This window comes from Lingula anatina, chromosome 4 (assembly GCF_051362555.1).
Source record: "Lingula anatina isolate TDL-2025a chromosome 4, LinAna3.0, whole genome shotgun sequence".
Lineage (NCBI taxonomy): Eukaryota > Metazoa > Brachiopoda > Lingulata > Lingulida > Lingulidae > Lingula > Lingula anatina.
This window is the reverse complement of record NC_141770.1, coordinates 19658537-19682024: the sequence shown is the minus strand read 5'-3', so window position 1 is coordinate 19682024 and position 23488 is coordinate 19658537. Positions and strand designations below refer to the sequence as shown.

Below are 23488 nucleotides of genomic sequence, written 5' to 3'. Positions count from 1 at the left end.
TGGGGGGGGGGGGGGGGGAAGCAGTTTAAGACACTGCCATTAATGACAGTTTTTGGAGTTTACATGTTATAGAATATTGCAAGTGTCTATCTACAGCACATGTTAACAAAATTTTCTGTAACAATTTAAAATGCACTTCTGTGTGATCATTCATTTACTTATGGAGATACTAAGGACAAATATTGATATTCCTTTCTCTAATGAGTGTCAAAATAGAAAAGAACAATCTAAGTCAAAAGTTAACAAAGCTTAGGACTGATAATCAGAGAGTCAAATTTGATGAGCATACCTTAAACATTACAATGGTGTCAAAAGCAGAAAAATTCTTTCTTAAATAGTTATTAATAAACTAATAACTATTTTTACATTTTTTTATAAAACCTACAGAATATCCACTGAATATGTTGGAAGAAATAACCTTTACTCAACATATTAAAGGAAGAAAAGAGTTCAAAAGAAAAAAGGCACACACAAAAACCGTGTAAAAACATTAGAAATGAGACTAATATCTTATAATAAAACTGTGTAAGTTATAAATAGAGCTCAGCTGCCGTTTAATCTTTCTAAAACTTTCTTTAAACAATAGTAGTTTTAAGCAAACAATTAGAATCAACCTTGTGATTCAAACTACATTTGACTCATATCTATAAATTTCAATGTGATGGGCAGTTGTTAATCCTGCTTGGGTCGACGTGTCCATTTAATCATCGTCTCTGAAGAACGATACACAAACAACAACTTTGCCAGCAACTCCTCTTCCAGCTTGAAATCCTTCATCTCACGTACAAGGTAGATATTCAAACAGAGGCTGAGAATTCGATCCACGTATGGCAGTTCTCGGAACATAATCCAAGAAAGAAGCCCAGTGGTGCTGTAGCGGAAGATTCGTCCAATGACCAGAATGAAGGAGAGATACAGGCCGATGATGCTGTAAAAGTGGGCACATAACATGGAGGACAGACTGTGACAGTGTGAAACAGGTCAATTGGCATATGAGAAGTTGATCATGAGGGAACTTATGAATGGCATACATAATACCCTTCTTATTAGCTGTCACTAAACATGGTAAAATAATTGACAGCCCTGTGAGCAGCAAAGAACAATAAGTACTGCTATGCTATTAATATAACTGTCAATTTTCAATTTTGCAAAAAAAAAAAATAATAATAATAAAAATAAATAAATACAAAAAAAATAATAATAATAAAATAAATAAATAAAACATTTTGTACAATATTTTTATAACTTAAGTACATGTATATAACTGACTTTCAATTTGTTGATGTTTTCACTTGTTTTAACTAACACTCTCTTAAAAACGAAATTCAACAATTCAAGAAAAAAATCTACTGCAATTCAACACGTGGATAGTATTTTAATACAATAACTGCCTACAGCAAATTAAATAACACCTTTTGATGAATATTAAAAGTAATATGACAATTAAAAGACACTTAATCATTCTTCATATTCTCCTGTCACATCTAAACACAGACATTGACAACACTGATATAAACCATGCTGAAAACAGCCTTAATTCTTACATTTTCAAAACCAAAAAAATTGAAACATGAAGTTGAACAAAAAACAAAGTAATTCTGAAACCATGCGTCATCCACTGGGAAACAATAAGGATAAAACCATACAACATATCAACACTGAAGTAAAAACACAAGGTGTTAGAGCCTTGCTTTGGTCAAATGAGGACAAACTAAGACCTGTTGTAGACTATATGATGTCACAAGACAGCCAGATTCTGTAAGGATTGTAACACAGGGTTCATTCTAGCTTAAATTTTCCTTCAGCTCAACTGCTGAAAACAATTAGCCAATCACAATTTTGAGTCAAAATAGCAAGTAATTGTCAACATAAAATAATTATTCTTTTTAAACAAATGTGGATCATCTTTGGCATCTGGCAAAATTATGATGTAACTAAAATCCACCCTGCCTCAGACACTAAAAACACTGGTTTCATGATATGGTTGTTGGGTGACGTCATCAAGTCACTGAAGGGTCTATCTTAGTTCCACTGTGAACACAACTTTAAAATGCTTATAATCTTAAAATTCAAATATTTCTTAACTTTAAAATTAAAAAACACATTAATAGAAAAATGATGCAACATTAAAAAGTCACAGTATTTCTGAGTGTAAAAAATGTGAAATCAAAAGCAGTTTAAAGTTGAAAATCATGCAAACTCATAGAAACCATCATTAGAAGACAGATCTAACTCACTGGCATGTAAAACAAGATAAAAAAAACTAAATGGTGAATGCATAATACTTCAGGATAACCCAGGGGAAGGGGATTTGATCGAGATGGGCAGGGGGGAGCTATCAAACTGAAGTGCATTGTCAACAACAAAAAATAAAAATATAAACTTAATTCTATTGAATTTAAAAGATAACATCATAATCAATAGAAGAGAAATGTTGCAATGCATGATAGATAAAGCAGAGTTATAAGAAACATAGAGGATGTAAACAATGGTTGCTTAGATGAAGTGACAGCATTAAAAAGAATTTTAATTGTCATTCATTATCTTCAAAATCTTTAAAAAATACAAAAAGTTATCACAGCATATACTGTAAATATTCTCAAATAAAACATTCACATGTACATGAACAAGCAAAAAAGCTGGCATGCCATGCTCACAAGTCAATAGAACAACTGTCCAAAACTCAAGGCCCTCACCTGTTCAAAACACAAAAACACTTATCAGCTCCTTTAGAAAAGAACATACACACACATGTACATGCACACCATTTACCCCCCCTCCCAACAGACCATAGATGTATTCACATGTATAAACATGCATTCTGTAACCACCAATTGAAACCACCATAAGAATACATTTCTCATCTACCACACTCAGCCTCTCACCTACTACACTTCTCTCAACTATCACACTTCTCTCTCTATCACCTACCACACTAAGCCTCTCACTTACCACACTCAGCCTCTCACCTATCACACTGTCTCTCACCTATCACACTCCTCTCTCTCATCTACCACACTAAGCCTCTCACTTACCACACTCTGTCTCTCACCTATCACATTCCTCTCTCTCACCTACCACACTAAGCCTCACTTACCACACTCAGCCTCTCACCTATCACACCGTCTCTCACCTATCACACTCCTCTCTCTCATCTACCACACTAAGCCTCTCACTTACCACAGTCAGCCTCTCACCTAACATGCTCAGCTTCTCACCTACCTCACCCAGCCTCTCACCTACTAAAATTCTCTCATCTATCACACTCCTCTCTCTCACCTACCACACTCAGCCTCTCACCTACCACACCCAGCCTCTCACCTACTAAACTTCTCTCATCTATCACACTCCTCTCTCTCACCTACCACACTCAGCCTCTCACCTACCACACTCAGCCTCTCACCCAACACACTCAACCACACTTACCCATATCCTGTGAGCAAATCAAACCCAGGAGGTGCCACCCTCTCACTGAAGGCCACCAGTGTCAGGTAATCTCTTCTAACCAGTTTGTCATTTGAGTTCAGGTTGTATCTCCCTCTGACAAACTCCTGAACCTCCCACCACTCAGCACTGGTACTCTCATTGTTGAAGACGTCCCCTCTCTTCAGGGTCAGGCTGATGTTGGTGGGGAGAGGACTTCCTTCTAGAAAGGGTATATGGACAGTGTATTATCAAATTGTATATGGGACTGGATGATTAGTATATTGAGCAATGTCAAACCGTTTTTATGTGGCTTAAAATATGTGTTGTGCATGGTCCATGTGATAACCATTGTCAAAGTGTACATGAAAAACTAAAATGAGATCCAGTATGCAATCACTGATCCCCAACGAGAGACCATTATTGTGTTTACAGTGAGCCTGCTGTTAAAATATGCTAAAGGTACATACACTGTATAGCCCTGTCTCTCTTGTTAATAAAGTCTTACTATCATTTTTAAAGATGCATTTGAGGTCATTTTTTTGCCTCAAAAACAGACTGAATGCGACCATATCGTTTGAAATGGTATAACTTAGAGAAATACCAAAAGACATTGTTCCGTATTACTTGAAAAATGATATTTGAACAGATTTTTCTGTTTGCCTTCTGTGCTGTACATGTATATTAACAGGCAGATAAGTTGGTCAGATAAGCAGGCCAAATTTATGACCAAAACTTTGAAGAAGGTGCGGTTTAAGGCTCTTTTATGTCTGATCAAATGATTAATTCAGTTTATCCCTTAGCATGTTGACTTTATTTTAGTCGTATAAGAAACTAGCACACTGCAGAAGTGGTTTATTTGCTTTACTGGGAATCCATGCTCCACCAACACTTGGTTCTATTGTACCTTTAAGAGCACGGACTTCTGACGGTCGTCCATTCACAGGGACTTGGAGAAACTTTGGAAGGAGCCTCAACACATATCTGAAATTGAGAATAAATATATTGCCAACTAGAAAAGCACTCCGAGAGCCCAGACCTCCGCCAGGGCAGCAATTTATTATTATTATTATTATTATTGATTGATTATTGATCCGGATCACCACCAAAAACTAATCATCTGTTCCTTGGCCCACTTCTGACAGTTCCTGAAAATTTCATCAAAATCGGTCCGTAAGTTTTTGAGTTATGTTGATGACGGACAGAAAGACAGACAAACAGGGTTGAAAACATAACCTCCTTGGCGGAGATAACTAGATCAAATCTTGATTTGAAGACACTGAAATGTGCTCCTGTATGCACTTACAACTAGTTTGATAAGAATTATTATTATCAGGCCCGTTATCAGCGATTCCATCCTGAAATTGGGAGCTCTTTTCCTGAAATAGTGGACCTTTTACCATTAAGCCTTCATGTATGTAGATCAATTTTTATCCAGAGCAGACCACTCCCTGCAAAAAGGGTGGTTCGTAGACCCCACACCCCCCCTGTACAGGCCTGATTATACACAGTTTGATCACAGTGCAAAATATTTTCCCTATGTCCAACTACTGTACACCTGCACTGTTCAAATTATATATATAAAAAAAATGTGACCAAAGCTACTGTCAAAATTTCCAAATGTATTACCATGTGTCAATTTAACAAATTGCGTGCAAGCCTAGATGTACTTACATACTGCCCAAACTTCCAAATGTATTACTAGTATTAACAATCCTTGCAAGTTCGATTCTTTGACTTTTATTGAGTGGCTGCTCAAACCACTGACTGATGATGTTGGCTGACTGGCCTTTTTTTGGATCCCTGGAAAAATGACAGCCAGAAAATAGAAATGTATCACAGAATATCTAGACATTAACATGTAACTATTGTTGAATCCTCAGTAACTCGTATGTCTTAGCAATATCTTTCTATCTATATTTTATTCATAGGCTGATTCAAGGTCATCTATCCAGGTAAATTTATAGATAACAACGTTAGAATTTGATTACCTAACTTTTACCTGGTGTTTTCAAAGTGTAACCTAGAGTTAAAACTGTCTTTTAATTGCTTAATTTTCAAAAACTACTTCCATTACGTGCACCTACTACTTGAATTGCAACCAGTTTCATATACATTACTTTCCTTTTTTTTCTTCAGCTCTCCACATTTATTTCATGAAAATTTTACCTTGATTATACTGGTGGTGGGGCTACAATCAAATGTCCATTATAATAAGATGAAACTAAAACAATTTTGTCAGCAATGTCCTTAGGCCTTAGCCTAAGTGCCAACAGAGATGAAAGTGGACCTTTCTTTATTTTGAAAAAAAAAGAAAAAAAACCCTGAAAATGCAAGCATTCGAGGGAAGTGCCATTCTTTATGGGGGTAGGAGGTCTTGGAGGCATCATTTGAACACCCAAACATCCCTATTCCCAGATAAATCCACAAGACCTCCATCTCGTTACCAAGAACTCCTTCATCACCTGATCATCTCCACCTTCAGCCTGATCTTGATGTCCTTCTTCGTGTCGTTCAGGTCCTTCACCATGTCCATCATGGTGGGTGGGCTGATGGCCCAGGTGGCGGTGGACGTCCCCAGGACTTCTATCCTCACTGTATCCTTGGCCTCATAGATACTCAGGAATGCTTGGACATCCTGAATAATAATAATAATAATAATAATAATAATAATAATAATAATAATAATAATAATAATAATAATAATAATAATAATAATAATAACAAAAATATGATGATAATGATAATTTAAAAATAATAAACAATGATAATAATTATAACAATAATAATAATAAAAAAACTTAATATAGTGCAACTATAACTACTACTACTACTAGAGTAACTGTTACAACTACTACTTCTTTTAAAAGTAATATGTGTAAACATTATTATCATTATTGATTATATTCTTGTAACATATTCTTAACACAAACTTAAACAGCAATGTCTTTGCCACATTCAGGTAGAATTCCACAAAGAAATGAGATAACAGGATAACATAATAGAGAGTTGGGGTTATATATAACACAAAAATGCCTTGCATGCAGCCTTACGTTATCCATTTTATAGTTATCCTGCAGTGTCCTGTAATCCTGGTCTGTGAACTGGTAGATCTGGCCCGGCTGGGCATTCATCTGGTACAGGGGCTGGAAAGGAAATCAGGAGTTAATCCAGTGAAGACATCCAGGTTTATACATCCCTTACAGTGCCCCTCATATTTTGTGCCATGCTGAATACTGCTTGGTATGAATAAATTTAGTATTTTATGGCTCATACAGGAAATTTGATTAGTATGAAACTTTAGTCAGGATGGTCATATGAATATGCTATACAAGCACCATAATTACCTGCCATCTCATTTTTAAGTAAGTTATAGTCATTTTTACTAGTGAACATTTTCTGATCATTTGAAGAAATGTTCCAGAAAAGAGAATAATATATTTCAACCTTACCTACCTGATATTTGTCCGAATAACAACTGTGTCTAGCGAATTCATTATTACTAATTGTACTCTTTTACTCAGAATTCTAGTCCTTTTATCACCTACCAGATATCCTGCCAGCTCCACAGAGATCCTGCACTCTATGGGAGGGTTGGGCAGGTATACAGTGTTGGCGAAGGAGAAGAGGACCAGCGGGAACCAGATGATGAAGATGATGAGGAAAAGCACCAAGCCACCAAATCCGTATTTCACTATCGCTCGCCGTGGGTTGCCTCTAGGTGTGGGGTATTTCTGAAATTAAATAAATAAATAAATAAATAGGTGGTATAATATCTTCACTTCATAATTGTAAAATTAAAAAAAAAGTGAACAGATGAGTCACATCAGTGATGCACACATTTTGTGCAATATTTGTACGCATTTGACTTACAGTAATTTTAATAAAGTTATATAAAACAGTTATGCATTTGTTCAATTTGGCACTCTCACAAACTAGTTCACTATAACTACTGCTTAATAATAATAATAATAATAATAATAATAATAATAATAATAATTTAAAAAGAAAATAAATACGAATTTAAATAAATAATAATAAAAGAACATCTCTGCTCACATCTTCTGCAGTCCTCCAGCACTTGAGGACGTAGATATTGGCGTAGATATCCTCCATCTGCAGCCAGCTGCCCAGCGCCAGGGTGGTGTCTGTCCAGATCCAGTCCATCAGAGCACGCAACTCCAGCAAGAACGGGATGGCCAGAAAGCTGAAATAATCAAGTATTTCATACATTTATCATACATGTACATTTGCATTTATCAGTGAGAAAATGCATATATGTGTGTGTGTGTGTGTGTGTGTGTGTGTGTGTGTGTGTGTGTGTGTGTGTGTGTGTGTGTGAAAACTAAAAGAATGAATCACTGAAGTGATATTGGGGTGCTTGACTGAAACTTGATTACCAAACAGAGGAATTCCAGAGGAACGGAAATAAAAACAAGAAAAATATGACAAATACATTTATCAGTGTGAAAACTAGTGTATGTGTGTGCTGTACACCCATGGTTGCTTGCGTGCGTGCTAATGTGTATGTGTGAAAGCAGAAAGACAAAAGTGATAGACATAAAATACCTGCTGATAAATAGTTTGACGACAAAATATGACCACAGAGGAAAAAACAACCTCTTCCAACCAGTTTTGAATAAAATAAGTTCTGCAATTTTGCAATATAAAGAAAAACCTAGTTAAATACTCACCCTTTGAATAAGAAGAGGTTGAGGTAGTTGTAGGACTTGGTGAGGAAGTTGCCCAGGATTCTGGTCGGATAGCCACATCTGATCTGATAGGCAGACAACCCAAAGTAAACACACTTCACAAAGTACCATAGATTAGCTGGGACATTGTCTACAAATTTTCTGAAACAAAAGCAAGATGTCAAATTATTTTTATAATTTGTCAAGTAACTTTAATTTGTCATGCTAGACTACCAAAATTTCTTTCCTTCCTAAGTCTCATTTTCTGAGGTACACTTAGGGTGCATTCATATTCACTCATCACACTAGCTGTGTTAATCCAACTCTGCAAAGGATTTTGCCTAAAGTGCAGTCAGTGGAATCAGCTTCATAAGCACACAGTAGATAATTATCCCCCCCCCTCTGCTTGAGAAACTTATTCCCCTGATTGCACTATAGTGAGAATCCCCCACAGATGTGTGAATCTGAATGTGGTCTTAGTGAAAAGATTGTACTTTTATCCTTTCTCTATTGCTCTCTCTCTCTCTTTCTCTTGCTCTCTCACACTCATACAGGGGTGCACACATACACATACACATACACAAACACCCACACACCATCTCACCTTTCAGTGATAGCAGGCAGAGCAAAGAATACCCAAATATGTAGCACCAGGACCAGGATAATCTGGAACGCAAACTTGCCAAACACGTCCTTCTTCAGGTACAGAGCTCTGTCCACCACTATCAGGACAAACTGGACAATCAGCATGACCAGGAATGGCCATGGGATCTAGAATGGTCACAAGAGCAAATGCCTTTAGGACTGTTTGATAAATCCTTACTGAATTATTGTAATAGAAAATGGCAAGTCCAAGAGCCAAACTGACATTAATATGGTGTACAAGGAGGATTTGGGGTTGTTTGAAAAAAAAAAGTTGGAAGCTTGATGGTCTTATGACCAAAGAGCAACTGAAGCCAGTAAAAACTCAAGAAAAAAAAAACACATTTCTGATTTTAATTTTAAAAAAGTCTGAGTATATATTTCAATTCGTACTACTGAAGAAAATTATTTCTTGCCAGGAGCAGAAAAAAGTTTGAAAGGGCTAAGTCTGGTTCTTATGTTTTCATGCTTACCCTGTTTTCTGATATATATGTAGCCACACTGGAGGCATCCCCACTGGCTGCAGTCTGGAAGTTTAAATATTGTCTTAAATCCATCTTATGTCTTGATATTCAATTTCTTTAAATCTATCAATCAATTGAAGCAAAAAGGATTACTCTCATCTTTTCAATGGCAAAAAAAAGCAATTAAAGGGATAATAACTCTTCGTTTTGGCCAAAAAATGAATTTTCCTGGAGTAAACAACAATTTTCCCATACTTACCAATGGTTAATGAATCCATTTTTATATTCAAAATTAGTCCCTGGTTTTTTTCTAAAAAGTTTGTTTTTTTGTTAAAATCTCTTAAGAGATTATAACTGAGTACAGCCATCAATGGAGGTCACGTGATCTGAAGACAAGCTCAGATATGAGAATAATAGCTATAACTGACGTTTTTGTGGTAAAACAGAATATATTATATTTCTATGAGTTGTTCACAATGTTTTTATTGTGAAATATAGATATCATACGAAGAGTTATTATCCCTTTAAATTAAGGATCCAACTTACAAATCATGCAATAATCCCAAAACCTTAAACATCAAGATACTAACTATAATCTTTGGGACCATCTTTTGGGACTTTGGGACTATTTCTATCAGAATATGCCATGTGCCATGGGAGGTGTATACTTACAGGTGGTCCAAATGCCCAGTACCCAAACATGATGATGAGGAAGTTAATGAAGTCACAGGCAAACATGGGAGCATAGGCATCTGCCGTGGCATTGTATAGAGGATTGGTCATATTCTGATAGAACTCCTTCACTGACTTGGTCCATGACATGGTGGGCCTGAAAAGGGGAATTATTGTAGTCTTTGCCAATACGTATTTGTTAATATTGTGATTTATATATACAAAACAAGGTCTTTGTTCACCATGAGATGTTCTTCTCAGTTACTGTTTAGTTATTGTGTAGTTATTTATTGGTAAGTAAGTACAGTGTATAAAAAAAAAAAAAAAAAAAAAAAACTGCTAACATGACTTCCCAATACCAATTTTATATCCCTTGAAAGATAATTGGATTGAAAAAAGATGACATTAGAAAAAACTGTAATAATCTGTCCATACTTCCTCTTTCTTTTCTTCTTTTTCTTCTTCTTTGTCTCTTCCTCCTCCTCTTCATCCAACATCTCCTCCTCCTCCTCTCCCTCTTCCTCCCCTTGCTCATCCTCTTCAGCCGCAGTCTCCCCGCTGCTTTCCTTCTCATCACTAGCAGCACCAGCTTCTGTGCTCAGGGTCTGAAAACAATGTTGATGTTTCATTTAAAATGACATAGCTATTTTTAATTTGTAAAAAATGCAGTGCAAAAAAGTGAAGGTTCTCATACAACATACTAAAAGTTGAACATGCTGCACTTCTTTAAAGGTTGAACTTCTTTCAATGCATGCTATCTCCTTTTCAGCTCAAAACTATCTTTTTACCTCACTTGGAAAAGTAAAAAAATATTACTGCTCGTTTGTTTATACAATATTGCAGTTGTGACAATGCAATGTAGAAAAACTGTCATTTTTAAATAAAAAAAGCTGCAGAGAGAACAGAATCTGATGTTGAATAAAGGGTTAGTCAATTATGCCATTCATACATGCAGCTTGCATGAAAAAATTTAAGATAAGAAAAAAGTTGTCCAAATCTTACCACATTCTCGTCTTCAGGGGAGCCCGGGTGGCTTCTCTCACTGGCTTCAGCCTTGCGGAAATCTTCCTCAAGACTCTGCTCATCTTTCCACAGTCCATAACCCTAAAAGTAATAAACAAATCACAGTCCATAACCCTAACAGACATTAACAGATCACAATACATAACCCTAACAAATCACAGTCCACAACCCTAAAAGCAATTAACAAATCAAAGTCCATAACCCTAACAGACATTAGCTGATCACAGTCCATACCCCCCTTACCCCACCCCCAGCTAGTGCTTACAGTACCTCACCCCACCCCACCCTCCAATATGAACTGGAAATTTTCAAATTCTCCCATTTCAATGGCATGGAAACACTTGCAGCAAATAGGCAGTATATCAGCTTTCATTCAATTTCAAATATGAACTGGAAATGTTCAAATTCAATGGCATGAAAACACTTGCAGCAATTAAGCAGTATATCAGCTTTCATTCACTCTTATGATTAAAAAGAAAAAAAAGCAAAGGCACATTCAATAATTTAAGGCCAATGAATTAAACAAACAAAGCAAACATTTAAAGAAATATGGCCACAAAGAAAAATATTAGTCAACTTCTTGTTGATGAATCTTTAAAATACAAAAAGTCAATTTCAAATATATCATTTTTGTTAAAAATTTTAGACTGAAATACTTAAATAAGGATATATAAAATAACTGGATAAGTTTTAACACATGAAATCAAACTTTGAAAACATTAAGCATTAATAATGCAGTAACATCGAACAGAAAAAACAAAACAAAAAATAAATAAACAAACAAATTTTTGAACTGTGCTTATAAACAGACCTACTTTTGACTTCCTATGTTTAAAACGTGTGACACATTTTTTTTGGTGCATCTTATGTGCTTTATTGAACTGTTCTACCAATGATTCCTTGGTTCTCCAAAACCCATAACTCTACAAGGTCAACAGTAAAGCCAGGAAAAATATAGATGAAAGGAAAAAACAGCTTCAGAAACAAAGGATAATAGAATAGGAAGTAAGGTGTCAAAGAAAGAAGAGTTCTAACTGATGACAGTTTTTTACAAAGAATGTTTCTGACTTCTTCTCAATCTCATCCCCCCCTCTCTCTCTCCCTCTCTCCACACACAAACAATCTTCACTAATCCTACCTTCAGCACAGATCTATGTATGAAGAGTATAAGCAGTAAAAACAGGTCCACGGTGGCGTAGTTATCCTTCTTCTCAATTCCCAGGATCCTGGGCGGCCAAAACACGTCATCCTTGTGAACCAAGACCTCAGAGTTCCAGGGGAAGAACTCGAACTGGAACAGGTACTTGAGGACCACCACCGCCTGGAGGGACACATAAATATATCATTTCATAGCTGTCATAAAACCCTTTGAAGTGCACACTCATCTTTTAACTTAATGCAGAGAAGATAACATCTAATGGTGGACCACCAGTGTCAAGAAAAATTGATGTATGTATGACTGTTACCATTGCAAGGACCATGTACAACAATAATATTGTAACTTGTCTTCATCGACATGTGTGTGTGTGCATGTGTGTGCGCGCGTGCACAGTGCACCATATGAATGAAATGTATATGTGTGATATCTTAGCCATTTTAAAATATAGGTATGTGTGTACATATGAACATGATTGTTCCTCTTATTATATGCTCATTATTGTGCACACATTGTCAGAGAGAGAGAGAGAGAGAGAGTGAGTGAGTGAGTGAGTAGGTGAGTGAGTGAGTGAGTGAGTGAGTGCGTGCGTGTGCATCCTTACTTCTGTGTAGGTAATGATGGTGATCCAGAACACCTTGGCTGGCCTGGGCACAGACAGCATCCCCCACATGAACACAGCAAAAGGGTACGGCAGGGACAGCAGACTGGCCGACAGCATCTGGTTCAGGATCATGAAGAAGTAGCACAGGAGCTCTGTCCGCGAGATGATGGCCGTATAGAGGGCGCTAAGAAGGCGGTAAATTCTGGAGTGGCGTTCCAGGTATTCTAGGTCATCAAAGGCTTGTTGCTCTAGCCTGAAAGATAGACCCAGGACTTATGAGTAAGGAAAGCCTCAAGAACCATGCAAGTAAGAAGATATCTTTCATAAAATGGTAAACCAAAACCAACCGCCCTTTGTAGTTCAACAACAAGGGGGCCAGAAGAGTCATAAAGACTGTATGCTTTAAAAACTCAACTTATAAATATAGCAAATGAGTTCAATGCATATTCCCTTTTCGTATTTCACTTAAACTGAAAAACCATTCCCCCATAGAGAGTGTTCTTACGTCTCTAAATGCACCAATGTCATGTTGTCTCTAGCACTGCTCGGCTCCACTTCAATTCTCACTCTGAAATCAACATCAAAGTACATATTAACTTAAAAGATCATACTTTTTTCATATCAAAATTTTCAAAACCCCACAAATCATACCGGGGGTGAGGGTGGGGTTAATTCCTAAACATTGTACGCATTTGGAAAGCAATAAAAATGATCTTCACCCCTAGGGGTGTGCTTGCAAACGTCTTCTTTTCAGCTACTTGAATAATATATTGATTCTAAAATAGCTTAACATTTTAATTTATGAAATGAGTTAAAAAGCTTGCGTTTGAATTTAAAGAATTATTCGACTAGTCTTTCTAGTTTCCTATACTTACTCTGCAGGTTTCCTGACAGCTTCTTCATCTGATTGATCAGCTCTGGTTGAGTCTTCCATCTCCCTTCCTCCATGCTAGAATATCAACGACAAACACATTATATTTCGTATATACATGTATGTTAAACCTCAGTATGTTAACTACACAAGCATGCATAATTTTCAAACACCTTATTCATTTCAATATGTTTTTAAAGGTTTTATCATTTTTTCACATACACTTACCAGATTTGCCTTTCTAAATGAGCGAAAATGTTAATAAGCTTGGAAGTTGGATCAAAAATGAAAATTATCAAACACAAGCCGAAAAACTTTCATACCATTAGCTTACAGTCAACCTGGACGTAGGCCTTCATCAGATTGATGTGAGTAGATGTTGTTACTCACTGACCAGTAAGTGGTATAGCAGCCAGACCTGGCTTGTGTTTGAGAACTGTCATTTTTGATTTTTGCCTTTTTGAATTTTTGAACATGAGACCAAACATTCTTTTATCTCGTTCTTCCAAAAACCACTGTACCCATATTCACTATTCCTCTAAAATTATTAAATTATCACATAACAAACATGTTCACAAATAAAACTGTTAAGCAGATATTTTGTTCTGATGAAAAAATTGGAAAACAGGAAAGCACATCTAGGAGAGTAGAGTGGCATACATACATTCCTTACTTTTATTTCTTCCTTCTTCTGGTCCTTTTCGCGCTCTAGAATGCGTGCCACCAGTCTGTAGTCCCGTGAGATGTCATTCAGCAGGTTGATGAAGGAATCCAGAAGACTTCCAAAGAAGGCAACACCCAACTTCAAGTAGTTCTTCACTTTCTGCCATTTTGTTGCTGAAATACATCAATAGCAATGACATAAATAACACGCCTGTAGCAAACAACTTAATAAGGGGTGGGGGTAGAAGTCTTTGTCTATATAGGTGGATCTTTTTTTCTGTGTGAATCCTGCTATTATTATTTTAAATGGCATAAAGACCCTGGATTAAATTATTATTCAGAGTTGACATTTTCCCCAACCAAAAGAGTCATTCTTTAAATTCCACCAACTCCCTTTGAACATGGGCTTATGTAAAGTATTAAGTGATCCAATAGATCCCTCAGATTTGGGAGACTGCAATTAATTAAATGGAAATTAAATGCATTTAATGCATTTATCATGAAAGACACCTTCTGTTTCCTCCTCTTCCTCCTCTGCTCCATCCTCACCACCACCACCACGGCCACCATCAGCACCGCTGGCGCCAGTCTGAGTGGTGCTGGGCCCTGTGGCACTATCCTCAGTGCCTGACTGACCTGGGGGCTAGAGTAGAGAATACACAGGGGTAAGTCTCTTTTTAAATTTAGAACCGAGTTCTTCTTCACTGTCTAAGTGTCTTATATCTCAACTTCTATTTTATTGACATTTGTCAAATTCATCAGTGCTATTTTTTTTTTTACAATTTCAACTTGTACAAAGTATGATCTGAGCTGGACATTATCACATGCTATGGATCAATATTCACTTTTCACTTTCAAATCCATTTAATCTTCAATTAAACTTTGCATTGCCTTGGCCTTATGGGCTGCCTTACTTTTCAATTTAGCTAAAAACTTCACCTGTAAGCCAGAGAATGATTTATTCAAAGAACAGGTGGCTACATTTTCATCAAGTCAAATACTGTAAGTAGGCATTATCCCTTAATTATTTTAAACAATCTGACAAAATCTAAAAATGTCTATGAAATATATCACCTTTGGCAATAAACTGATCTTTTCAATGGCGGAAATTGTGAATTTCGCAGATGGTATTTTTACTTTTTTAAGTCATAAATTCTTAAAATTAAAACATTTCCACTGAGTGCATAGCTGCAGCAAAATTGAAAAGCAGGCCACTATCTTATAGTTCTCTCTATCGTAAAAGCCCAAAAGGACCACAAATGCTATATAGAAATATAATTTTAAATAGTTCCAAAACTATGTATGTATCTGAAAGACTGATCATTTCCCCCTCTGAAAATATCCAAATCATTACCAAATCATTAACTTTTAATGGCTCCAAAATTATGTGCACTGAAGAGATGGCATCATCACCACAACTGACATCGTCCTACCTGTTCCTCTCCTGTGTGTTCCCCTTCTGTGGGCACCTGTGCCTTGTCCAGGGCCGCCCCTGTACCCTGCTCCAGTGCTGTGGTCAGCAACTGAGATACACAATAATAATAATAATAATAATAACGTTAAATCTGTAAGTAAACAGATTATACAATAATGTTTTCAAATTATGTTTTACCAAATAGTTGGATTGTAAAATAACAAATTGTTAAATTTACTATTAGATAATATAAGATTAATAAAATTGTTTGTTAAAACGTGTAATATTATAAATATGATTGATTAAATCATTCATAAAATTAGAAATATTTTCATTTTGATAAAATGTTCTGTTCCTTCACCCTTTCCTCCTCAATATCATTACCTTTGGTAATTTAAAAAATTTTCAAGCCCTCTTCAGCCTTTCCCCCCCTATTTTTCGACCTATATATTTTCACAAAATATTTCCTGTCAATTACCTCCATTGGTCCTGGTTTCCTGTCCTCCTCCTCCGTCCCTTCATCTTCATCCTCATCCCTGCCAAGATGGATGTCCGTGGAAATGGTGTCCTCGTCCGAGTCATCTTCAAACATGTAGTAGTCTCCAGAGCGAATTGCTGCAACAGATTACCAACCATGTTGTTAGGAATGAAAGATATTTGCTGCCAATTCAAAAATAAGGCAGAATAATTTTCAATAAGCATGCCTGACTGCACACTGGTTTAAGGTGTGATTAAAAATCCCCCAAACTCTATCTAAGTGGACAGAAGAATATAACAGAGAGCTCTTCTCTTTCTTGACAGTAAAGCATTCAGATCATATTTTGATTAAAAAAAAAACAAGGCAGCAAAGCTGTCAAATGTACAGACAAAAAACAGAAAATAAAGATGCAAAAAAGGTCATTTTGTCAATTTTGATGCAATAATAAATAATGCTTATAATAGCACTGTCAGTCAACACTGAATTTTAATCTTGCACAACAGGTAACATGGTCAATAACAGGAGCGGACCCAGAGATATTTTCTGACAGTATTACAAAGTATCTATGTTGATCCATCCTCCATTTTGATGGTCTTCCAACAGAAAAAATAGATACCAGTCAATATAAACTTAATAACCTGACTGTCTTCCGGAAGACCCAGAAGATGGTCTCAATCCACCCCTTCAATAAGATTACAGTTTCAGGACCATGAGAGTTCAAATTCACATTATGAAAGTCTCAATATTTGAAAAATGATGACAGTGCATAAAATAATATTACATAATGTTTAAAGACATAAAAAACAATACAACTGCTTATGTAGAAATACAGAAAATGTGCAGAGCCCCAGGCAGATGAGAGCCTGCCTGGGGCTAAAAGTCACAAATGCAAGTGTTTGAGAAAAAATTATAAAGGAAAACAACAAAACTAGAAAAGCACTTTGAGAGTGCAGACCTCTGCCAAGGCAGCAATTGTTGATTATATTGATAATTGATTGATTATTGATCCGGACCACCACCAAAAATTAATCATTGTCCTCTTTGGCCCACTTCCGACAGTTCCTGAAAATTTCTGCAAAATCAGTCCATAACTTTTTGTGTTATGTGGATGACAGACAAACAGGGGTGAAAATATAACCTCCTTGGCAGAGCTTGAGGTAAATATAATTCCAATGAAGCTGCTATTCAAACTTTTAATCTTCCAGTTTGATATATATATATATATATATATATATATATATATATATATATATATATATATATATATTTAAAACTTATTTGCAATATTAAACAAAATTTACCTGCATAATTATCACTGCTTCCTTATTATTAATCTAGCAAAGAGCTTTACCTTTGGGAGTTTACATAATTTACGTATGCTTTACGTAATCTCATTTAATGGCCTATTAAAGCAAATGACTTTATAACTCTGAAATTAATCTAGTGATACCCAAGGGTAATTTACAGACTGACCCACTCAAAGGTCTTCAGGCCCATAAGTCACACCTTAAGAAAAGCACAAAACCATAATGCCCAAAATAGGAGACTACCAATCCTGATGCAATAATACATTATGTTTAACTGCACAGTCAACATCAACTTATGCACAACAGGTAACACAGACGAAAGTAAAAGCATAAGGCTTCAGGCCCATCAGAGTTCAAGTTTATACTTAAAAAGTGCCAGAATGAGAAAAATGAAAATTTCACAAAAAATGCATAAATACAATAAACATGATAATCCGATAGAGCTGGTTTTCTCATGAGCTGAAGGCCAATCCTAAAAATCGTACTTGTAAGTTTAAAATTATAATAAGTAGCACAGTTTTCTTTTCATAATGTTTGCAGTAGCAGTGCAAAAAGATTGTCAATTTTGATGTAACATTACATAATAAATTAGAGAATAATTATCACCAATTTTTGTTTATTGACTATAAATAGGATGGACATGTAGAAAATATGATTACCATTTGGCTTCATGTCCATGGGAGCTCCGAGTCCCATAATGAATATGCCAAAAAAGATAATGAATATAACACTAAAATGTATAACTTCCAGAAAAAGAAGCCAATTAGACTGCTTTTCTAACTCAGGCTGCATTTTAGTCCTGTGTTTCTTTTTTGAAAGTTTACAGTCATAAGTAACACGGTTTTTCCATAATGGTCATCAAGGCAGCAGCACCAAAAATTGTGTTTTCTGCTATTTTGATCCAACATTACATAATGCTTAACAGCATAATGACCATCGATTTTTAATAATAAAATATAAGTGTCATGGATTTTCACAAAATGTGACTAGCACGGGTCTTCAAGCCCGTGGAGGTTCTAAGTCGCACCTTGGAAATGCCAATATGTGAAAAATTAAATTTTCACAAAAAACTGTTTAATTGCCAGAAAAAATTACCAAACAGACTGCATTGCCAACTGAAGCTGTATTTTAGACCCATGTTTCTTTCCTGTAAGTTTGAGAACAGTAATTGACATGATTTTTGTTAAATGGTCATCATGGGAGCAGTGCCCAAAATAGGGGTTTCTTCAAATTTTGATGCAACATTACATAATGTTTAACAGCATAATGACCATCAATTTTTAATTATAAAATATTAGTATCACGGATATTCAGGAAATGTGACAAGCAAAGGTCTTCAGGATCATGGAACTTCAAAGTCACACCTTGAAAATGCCAATAAGTGAAAAATTAAATTTTCACAAAAAACTGTTTAATTGCCAGAAAAATTTACCAAACAGACTGCATTGCCTACTGGAGCTGTATTTTAGTCCCATGTTTCTTTCCTGTAAGTTTGAGAACAGTAAGTGACATGATTTTCCTTAAATGGTCATCATGGGAGCAGTGCCCAAAATAGGGGTTTCTTCAAATTTTCATGCAATATTACATAATGTTTTACAGCATAATGACCATCAATTTTTAATTATAAAATATTAGTATCATGGTTATTCAGAAAATGTGACTAGCAAAAGCCTTCAGGCCCATGGAACTTCAAAGTCACATATTGAAAATGCCAAAATGTAAACAATACAGCACTGTTCTGAAATGGGTTTATTTCCATTTTTAACACTTTTTAAACATAAAACAAAATAAACAGTTTACTGCCATTTTTATATGACCAATGAAGAAAATTGATGAGATGGGAAAAGTATCAATAGAACAGTTTTAAATGCCCAACTTCCTCCATTCTGAGATTCTGAACATAGTGGATGAATGCATCTGACAAACTGCAATGATATGAGTTTATTTCCATTTTTGACACTTTATTACACAATACATGATAACAAGTTTACCATCATTTTTACAAAATCAACTAACAATGTTGTAAAGATGCAGGAAATGCCAAACAAACACATTTACGTATCTTATTAGTTCAATAATGAGACTGTTAACATGCCTAAGAATTGAATGTGAGGAAATGTGAAAAAACAGCATTACCTTTTAAAATAATGGACTGATTATGCTGATTTTCAAACTCAACCTGCGTTTTAGTAAGATTGGCCCCTCCTGTGAGTATAATGACAATTGGCCAATCTGTTTTTCTTATATTGTGTTATCAGTGTTGCATATATACTGAAAAAAGTGAAAAAAAAACAGCATAAATTCCCTATAAGTGACCCGATCGTGCTGATTTTCGAATTTGACCTGCGTATTATGAATATTTATCAGTTCTGTAAGTTTCAAGCCAAAGGGTAAAACAGCTCTTCATTTATTGTGTTATCAGTGTTGCAAAAATGCTGAAAAAAAGTGAAAAAATAGCCTAAATTCACTAAAAATGACCCAATCATGCTGATTTTCGAACTTGACCTGCGTATTATGAATATTCATCAGTTCTGTAGGTTTCAAGCCAAAAGGTCAAATGGTTTTCCATTTATGGTGTTATCGGTGCTGCATATATGCTGAAAAAAGAGAATAAAAAATAGCCTAAATTCACTAAAAATGACCCAATCACGCTGATTTTCGAACTTGACCTGCGTATTATGTATATTCATCAGTTCTGTAAGTTTCAAGCCAAAAGGTAAAATGGTTTTCCACTTATCGTGTTATCGGTGCTGCATATATGTTGAAAAAAGTGAAAAAACAGCATAAATTCCCTAAGAGTGACCCGATCATGCTGATTTTCGAACTTGACCTGCGTATTATGAATATTCATCAGTTCTGTAGGTTTCAAGCCAAAAGGTCAAATGGTTTTCCATTTATGGTGTTATCGGTGCTGCATATATGCTGAAAAAAGAGAATAAAAAATAGCCTAAATTCACTAAAAATGACCCGATCATGCTGATTTTCGAACTCGACCTGCGTATTATGAATATTCATCAGTACTGTAAGTTTCAAGCCAAAAGGTACAATGGTTTTCCACTTATCGTGTTATCGGTGCTGCATATATGCTGAAAAAAGAGAATAAAAAATAGCCTAAATTCACTAAAAATGACCCAATCACGCTGATTTTCGAACTTGACCTGCGTATTATGTATATTCATCAGTTCTGTAAGTTTCAAGCCAAAAGGTAAAATGGTTTTCCACTTATCGTGTTATCGGTGCTGCATATATGTTGAAAAAAGTGAAAAAACAGCATAAATTCCCTAAGAGTGACCCGATCATGCTGATTTTCGAACTTGACCTGCGTATTATGAATATTCATCAGTTCTGTAGGTTTCAAGCCAAAAGGTCAAATGGTTTTCCATTTATGGTGTTATCGGTGCTGCATATATGCTGAAAAAAGAGAATAAAAAATAGCCTAAATTCACTAAAAATGACCCGATCATGCTGATTTTCGAACTCGACCTGCGTATTATGAATATTCATCAGTACTGCAAGTTTCAAATCAAAAGGCAAAATGGTTTTCCACTTATCGTGTTATCGGTAAAAGTGCACGGCGACGGCGACGACGGCGACGACGGTGACGACAGCGACGACGGCGACGGCGACGACAGACGCAGATGATGGCTATATGTACAGACACATCTGTGTCTGTACATAAAAAGAAACTGTGAACTGATAGGTAAAGAGTCAAGAAATAGGTATCTAATACACTTTAGTTGAAATAAAGGTAATACCGAGATATATTCCTAAAACAAACTTGGCCTATGTATAATAGAGCATAGCAATTTTTTTAGTAATTTAAATATATGTTCATCCAATGCAGTCTAATCTATTCAAACTAATACATTAACTACTTTCTATGAGATTTAATCAATGTACCCAAGTAAGAGCACATGAGTGCCATAGATTGAAATATTTTCCATAACCAAAATTAAAGGAAGATAATGAATAAATAAATAAATAAATAAATAAATAAATAACCCAGTTTAACTGTGCCTTAAACTAAAATAATGTCCCTATTTCTGTCATCTCGCCACACACTTCAATGTCTAAAACCATAAGAGAATTCTCTTCCTTGTCATCAGCTGCAATAAAACACATGCTATTAGTACAAAGCTTTGGCTTTGACACACAGGCCAGCCAAAATTGAGGGTTAAGATGATGCACGACTCCAAATATCTCCCTTCCCCAAACAAACACAAAAAAAGATCTGCATGATTCATAGACAATGGGTTGTTAAAAAATCAGTGCACACTAACTCTATAGGAAAACTTGCCGAATGCGATCAAAGGCTCTGTTCTCACAACTTTTAGATCGATCTATCACCGCGGGGAGTCTCACTAGATTACTGTCAGATAATCCGCCTTAAGTGTCCGTCCCCGCCTACTACAAGCTATAAGGGGTAATTAACTTTCGTGTCCGCCCGGCTGACAGCTATTTAGCGTGAACCCCCAGGGAGTTAGGTCGATCCAATGTAGGTCGATCTAATCTATGAGAATGGGGTGTAATTAACAGACTTACACACCTCCTCCTCCCAGGTAGAATATAGAGAAGATAGTGATTGTATGAGTGCATTGGAAACAAGAAAAGGTCTGTTAGTCTGTAAATCCCTGCAGAGTTTGTGTGTGCTAACTCATTTTAAACAACCCCCAAGGCATACCTCTGACAACAGGCCATGCAACAATAGTCCCAGTTCCTTTCATACTCAAAGGCCTGTTCACTTGGATTCTATGTGAAAACCATTAGTCACTCTGTATTACTCTTGTCATTCAATGATGCATGTAGAGTCAAAGTGGTTTTAACTTAGAACTGATTTGAACACACCCTTTGTGATACTAATAAAATGTCTATATTACACCCCATTAAAAAAACAAAGCAACTGTACACTATATAAATAGCATACAACAGATATATACTTCTGAAGCACCATGCATATATTTTGGGGATTCACCTGGAGTAATAATCACTCCTTCTTGCCACACTTAAATACCAACAATGTTCAATCTAGATAGTAAAATAATCATTACATTCTTTGGCATTTTGTATTTCAAAGATTGTACTAATTTGCATACCCCTTTTCCTATATCAGAGTTGCATGGTTTGAAATTATAAGAAAAAAGTAGGAAGAAATGACTCAATGTGCTAAGGCCAGGGGTTTGGGTGCCAATAAAGCCAGAAAACCAAATAAACACAAAACTAGAGGATCAGAGAGGCGATACCGCCTCCGAATATTGTACCACCAGCTGGGGTAAGCGCGATCGTATAGACCCCCACACACACAAAAAAGGGACACCACCACCAGTCTTGTGCTTGACAAGCTGTAAAAAATGCAATCAACAAGAATTCTCAAAATATGCAAAAAAAATATATAACTAAAAATGGTACAATCAAAGTTCAGTTCATAGTAAGGTAGGTCAAAGGTCAATTTCAAAACACAGCAAATTTCCAGTATATGACTTCCTATTCAAGTTCAATAGCAACTATGGACCTATCTCTGCCAGTTTTGGAGATAAAAGGGAACCACAATTTGTAATCTTCAATTCATGATAAAAAGTAGGTCAAAAAAAATTTCAAGGTCACACTTAGTTTGCCAGTATATGACTTCATATTCAAATTCAATAGTAACTATGGGCGTATCTTATCAGTTTTGGAAATAAAAGGGAACCAAAATTTGCAAAGTTAAGTTCATGGTTAAAAGAAGGTCAAAGGTCACAGTAAATTGCCTCTAATGACTTCATATTCAAGTTCAATAGTAACTATGGACCTATCTCTACCAGATTTGGAGATAAAAGGGAACGGAAATTTGCAAAGTTCAATTCCTGATGAAAAGTAGGTCAAAGGTCAATTTCAAGGTCACATGTATATTGCCAGTATATGACTTCCTATTCAAGTTCAATAGTAACTATGGACCTATCTCTACCAGTTTTGGAGATAAAAGGGAACCAAAATTTGTTAACTTCATATCATGATGAAAAGTAGGTCAAAGGTCAATTTCAAGGTCACACTTAGATTGCCTCGTATGACGTTCTATTCAAATTCAATAGTAACTATGGGCGTAT

At 35.8% G+C, this 23488-nt stretch overlaps 1 protein-coding gene and 1 long non-coding RNA gene across 11 annotated transcripts in view; both read right to left on the bottom strand.

Annotated features, from left to right (window-relative positions):
- The window catches only part of LOC106169197 (piezo-type mechanosensitive ion channel component 1), an 81572-nt gene that overhangs the window by 1934 nt on the left and 56150 nt on the right, over positions 1 to 23488 (bottom strand). For 4 of the 10 annotated variants that reach the window (XM_087012140.1, XM_087012145.1, XM_087012150.1 and 1 more), the window contains 22 exons: positions 16102 to 16238; positions 15643 to 15732; positions 14720 to 14852; positions 14211 to 14383; positions 13551 to 13624; positions 13181 to 13243; positions 12676 to 12928; positions 12054 to 12236; positions 10895 to 10996; positions 10328 to 10497; positions 9893 to 10049; positions 9230 to 9283; positions 8719 to 8885; positions 8118 to 8276; positions 7483 to 7630; positions 6972 to 7157; positions 6477 to 6569; positions 5889 to 6061; positions 5098 to 5226; positions 4331 to 4407; positions 3427 to 3646; positions 9 to 928 (listed from right to left, as the gene is read on the bottom strand). In XM_087012140.1, coding sequence (XP_086868266.1) covers positions 673 to 928; positions 3427 to 3646; positions 4331 to 4407; positions 5098 to 5226; positions 5889 to 6061; positions 6477 to 6569; positions 6972 to 7157; positions 7483 to 7630; positions 8118 to 8276; positions 8719 to 8885; positions 9230 to 9283; positions 9893 to 10049; positions 10328 to 10497; positions 10895 to 10996; positions 12054 to 12236; positions 12676 to 12928; positions 13181 to 13243; positions 13551 to 13624; positions 14211 to 14383; positions 14720 to 14852; positions 15643 to 15732; positions 16102 to 16238 — 3197 coding nt within the window. In that variant the 3' untranslated portion in view covers positions 9 to 672. Of the gene's footprint in view, positions 1 to 8; positions 929 to 3426; positions 3647 to 4330; positions 4408 to 5097; positions 5227 to 5888; positions 6062 to 6476; positions 6570 to 6971; positions 7158 to 7482; positions 7631 to 8117; positions 8277 to 8718; positions 8886 to 9229; positions 9284 to 9892; positions 10050 to 10327; positions 10498 to 10894; positions 10997 to 12053; positions 12237 to 12675; positions 12929 to 13180; positions 13244 to 13550; positions 13625 to 14210; positions 14384 to 14719; positions 14853 to 15642; positions 15733 to 16101; positions 16239 to 23488 lie in introns of those variants that run through there. The other 6 variants (XM_087012146.1, XM_087012147.1, XM_087012148.1 and 3 more) reach the window with 3 other exon arrangements.
- On the bottom strand, positions 2745 to 3412 carry LOC147762544 (uncharacterized). The gene is made up of 2 exons (XR_015334155.1): positions 3115 to 3412; positions 2745 to 3052 (listed from the first exon to the last, which is right to left on the bottom strand). It is a non-coding gene; the product is annotated as an uncharacterized LOC147762544 (long non-coding RNA).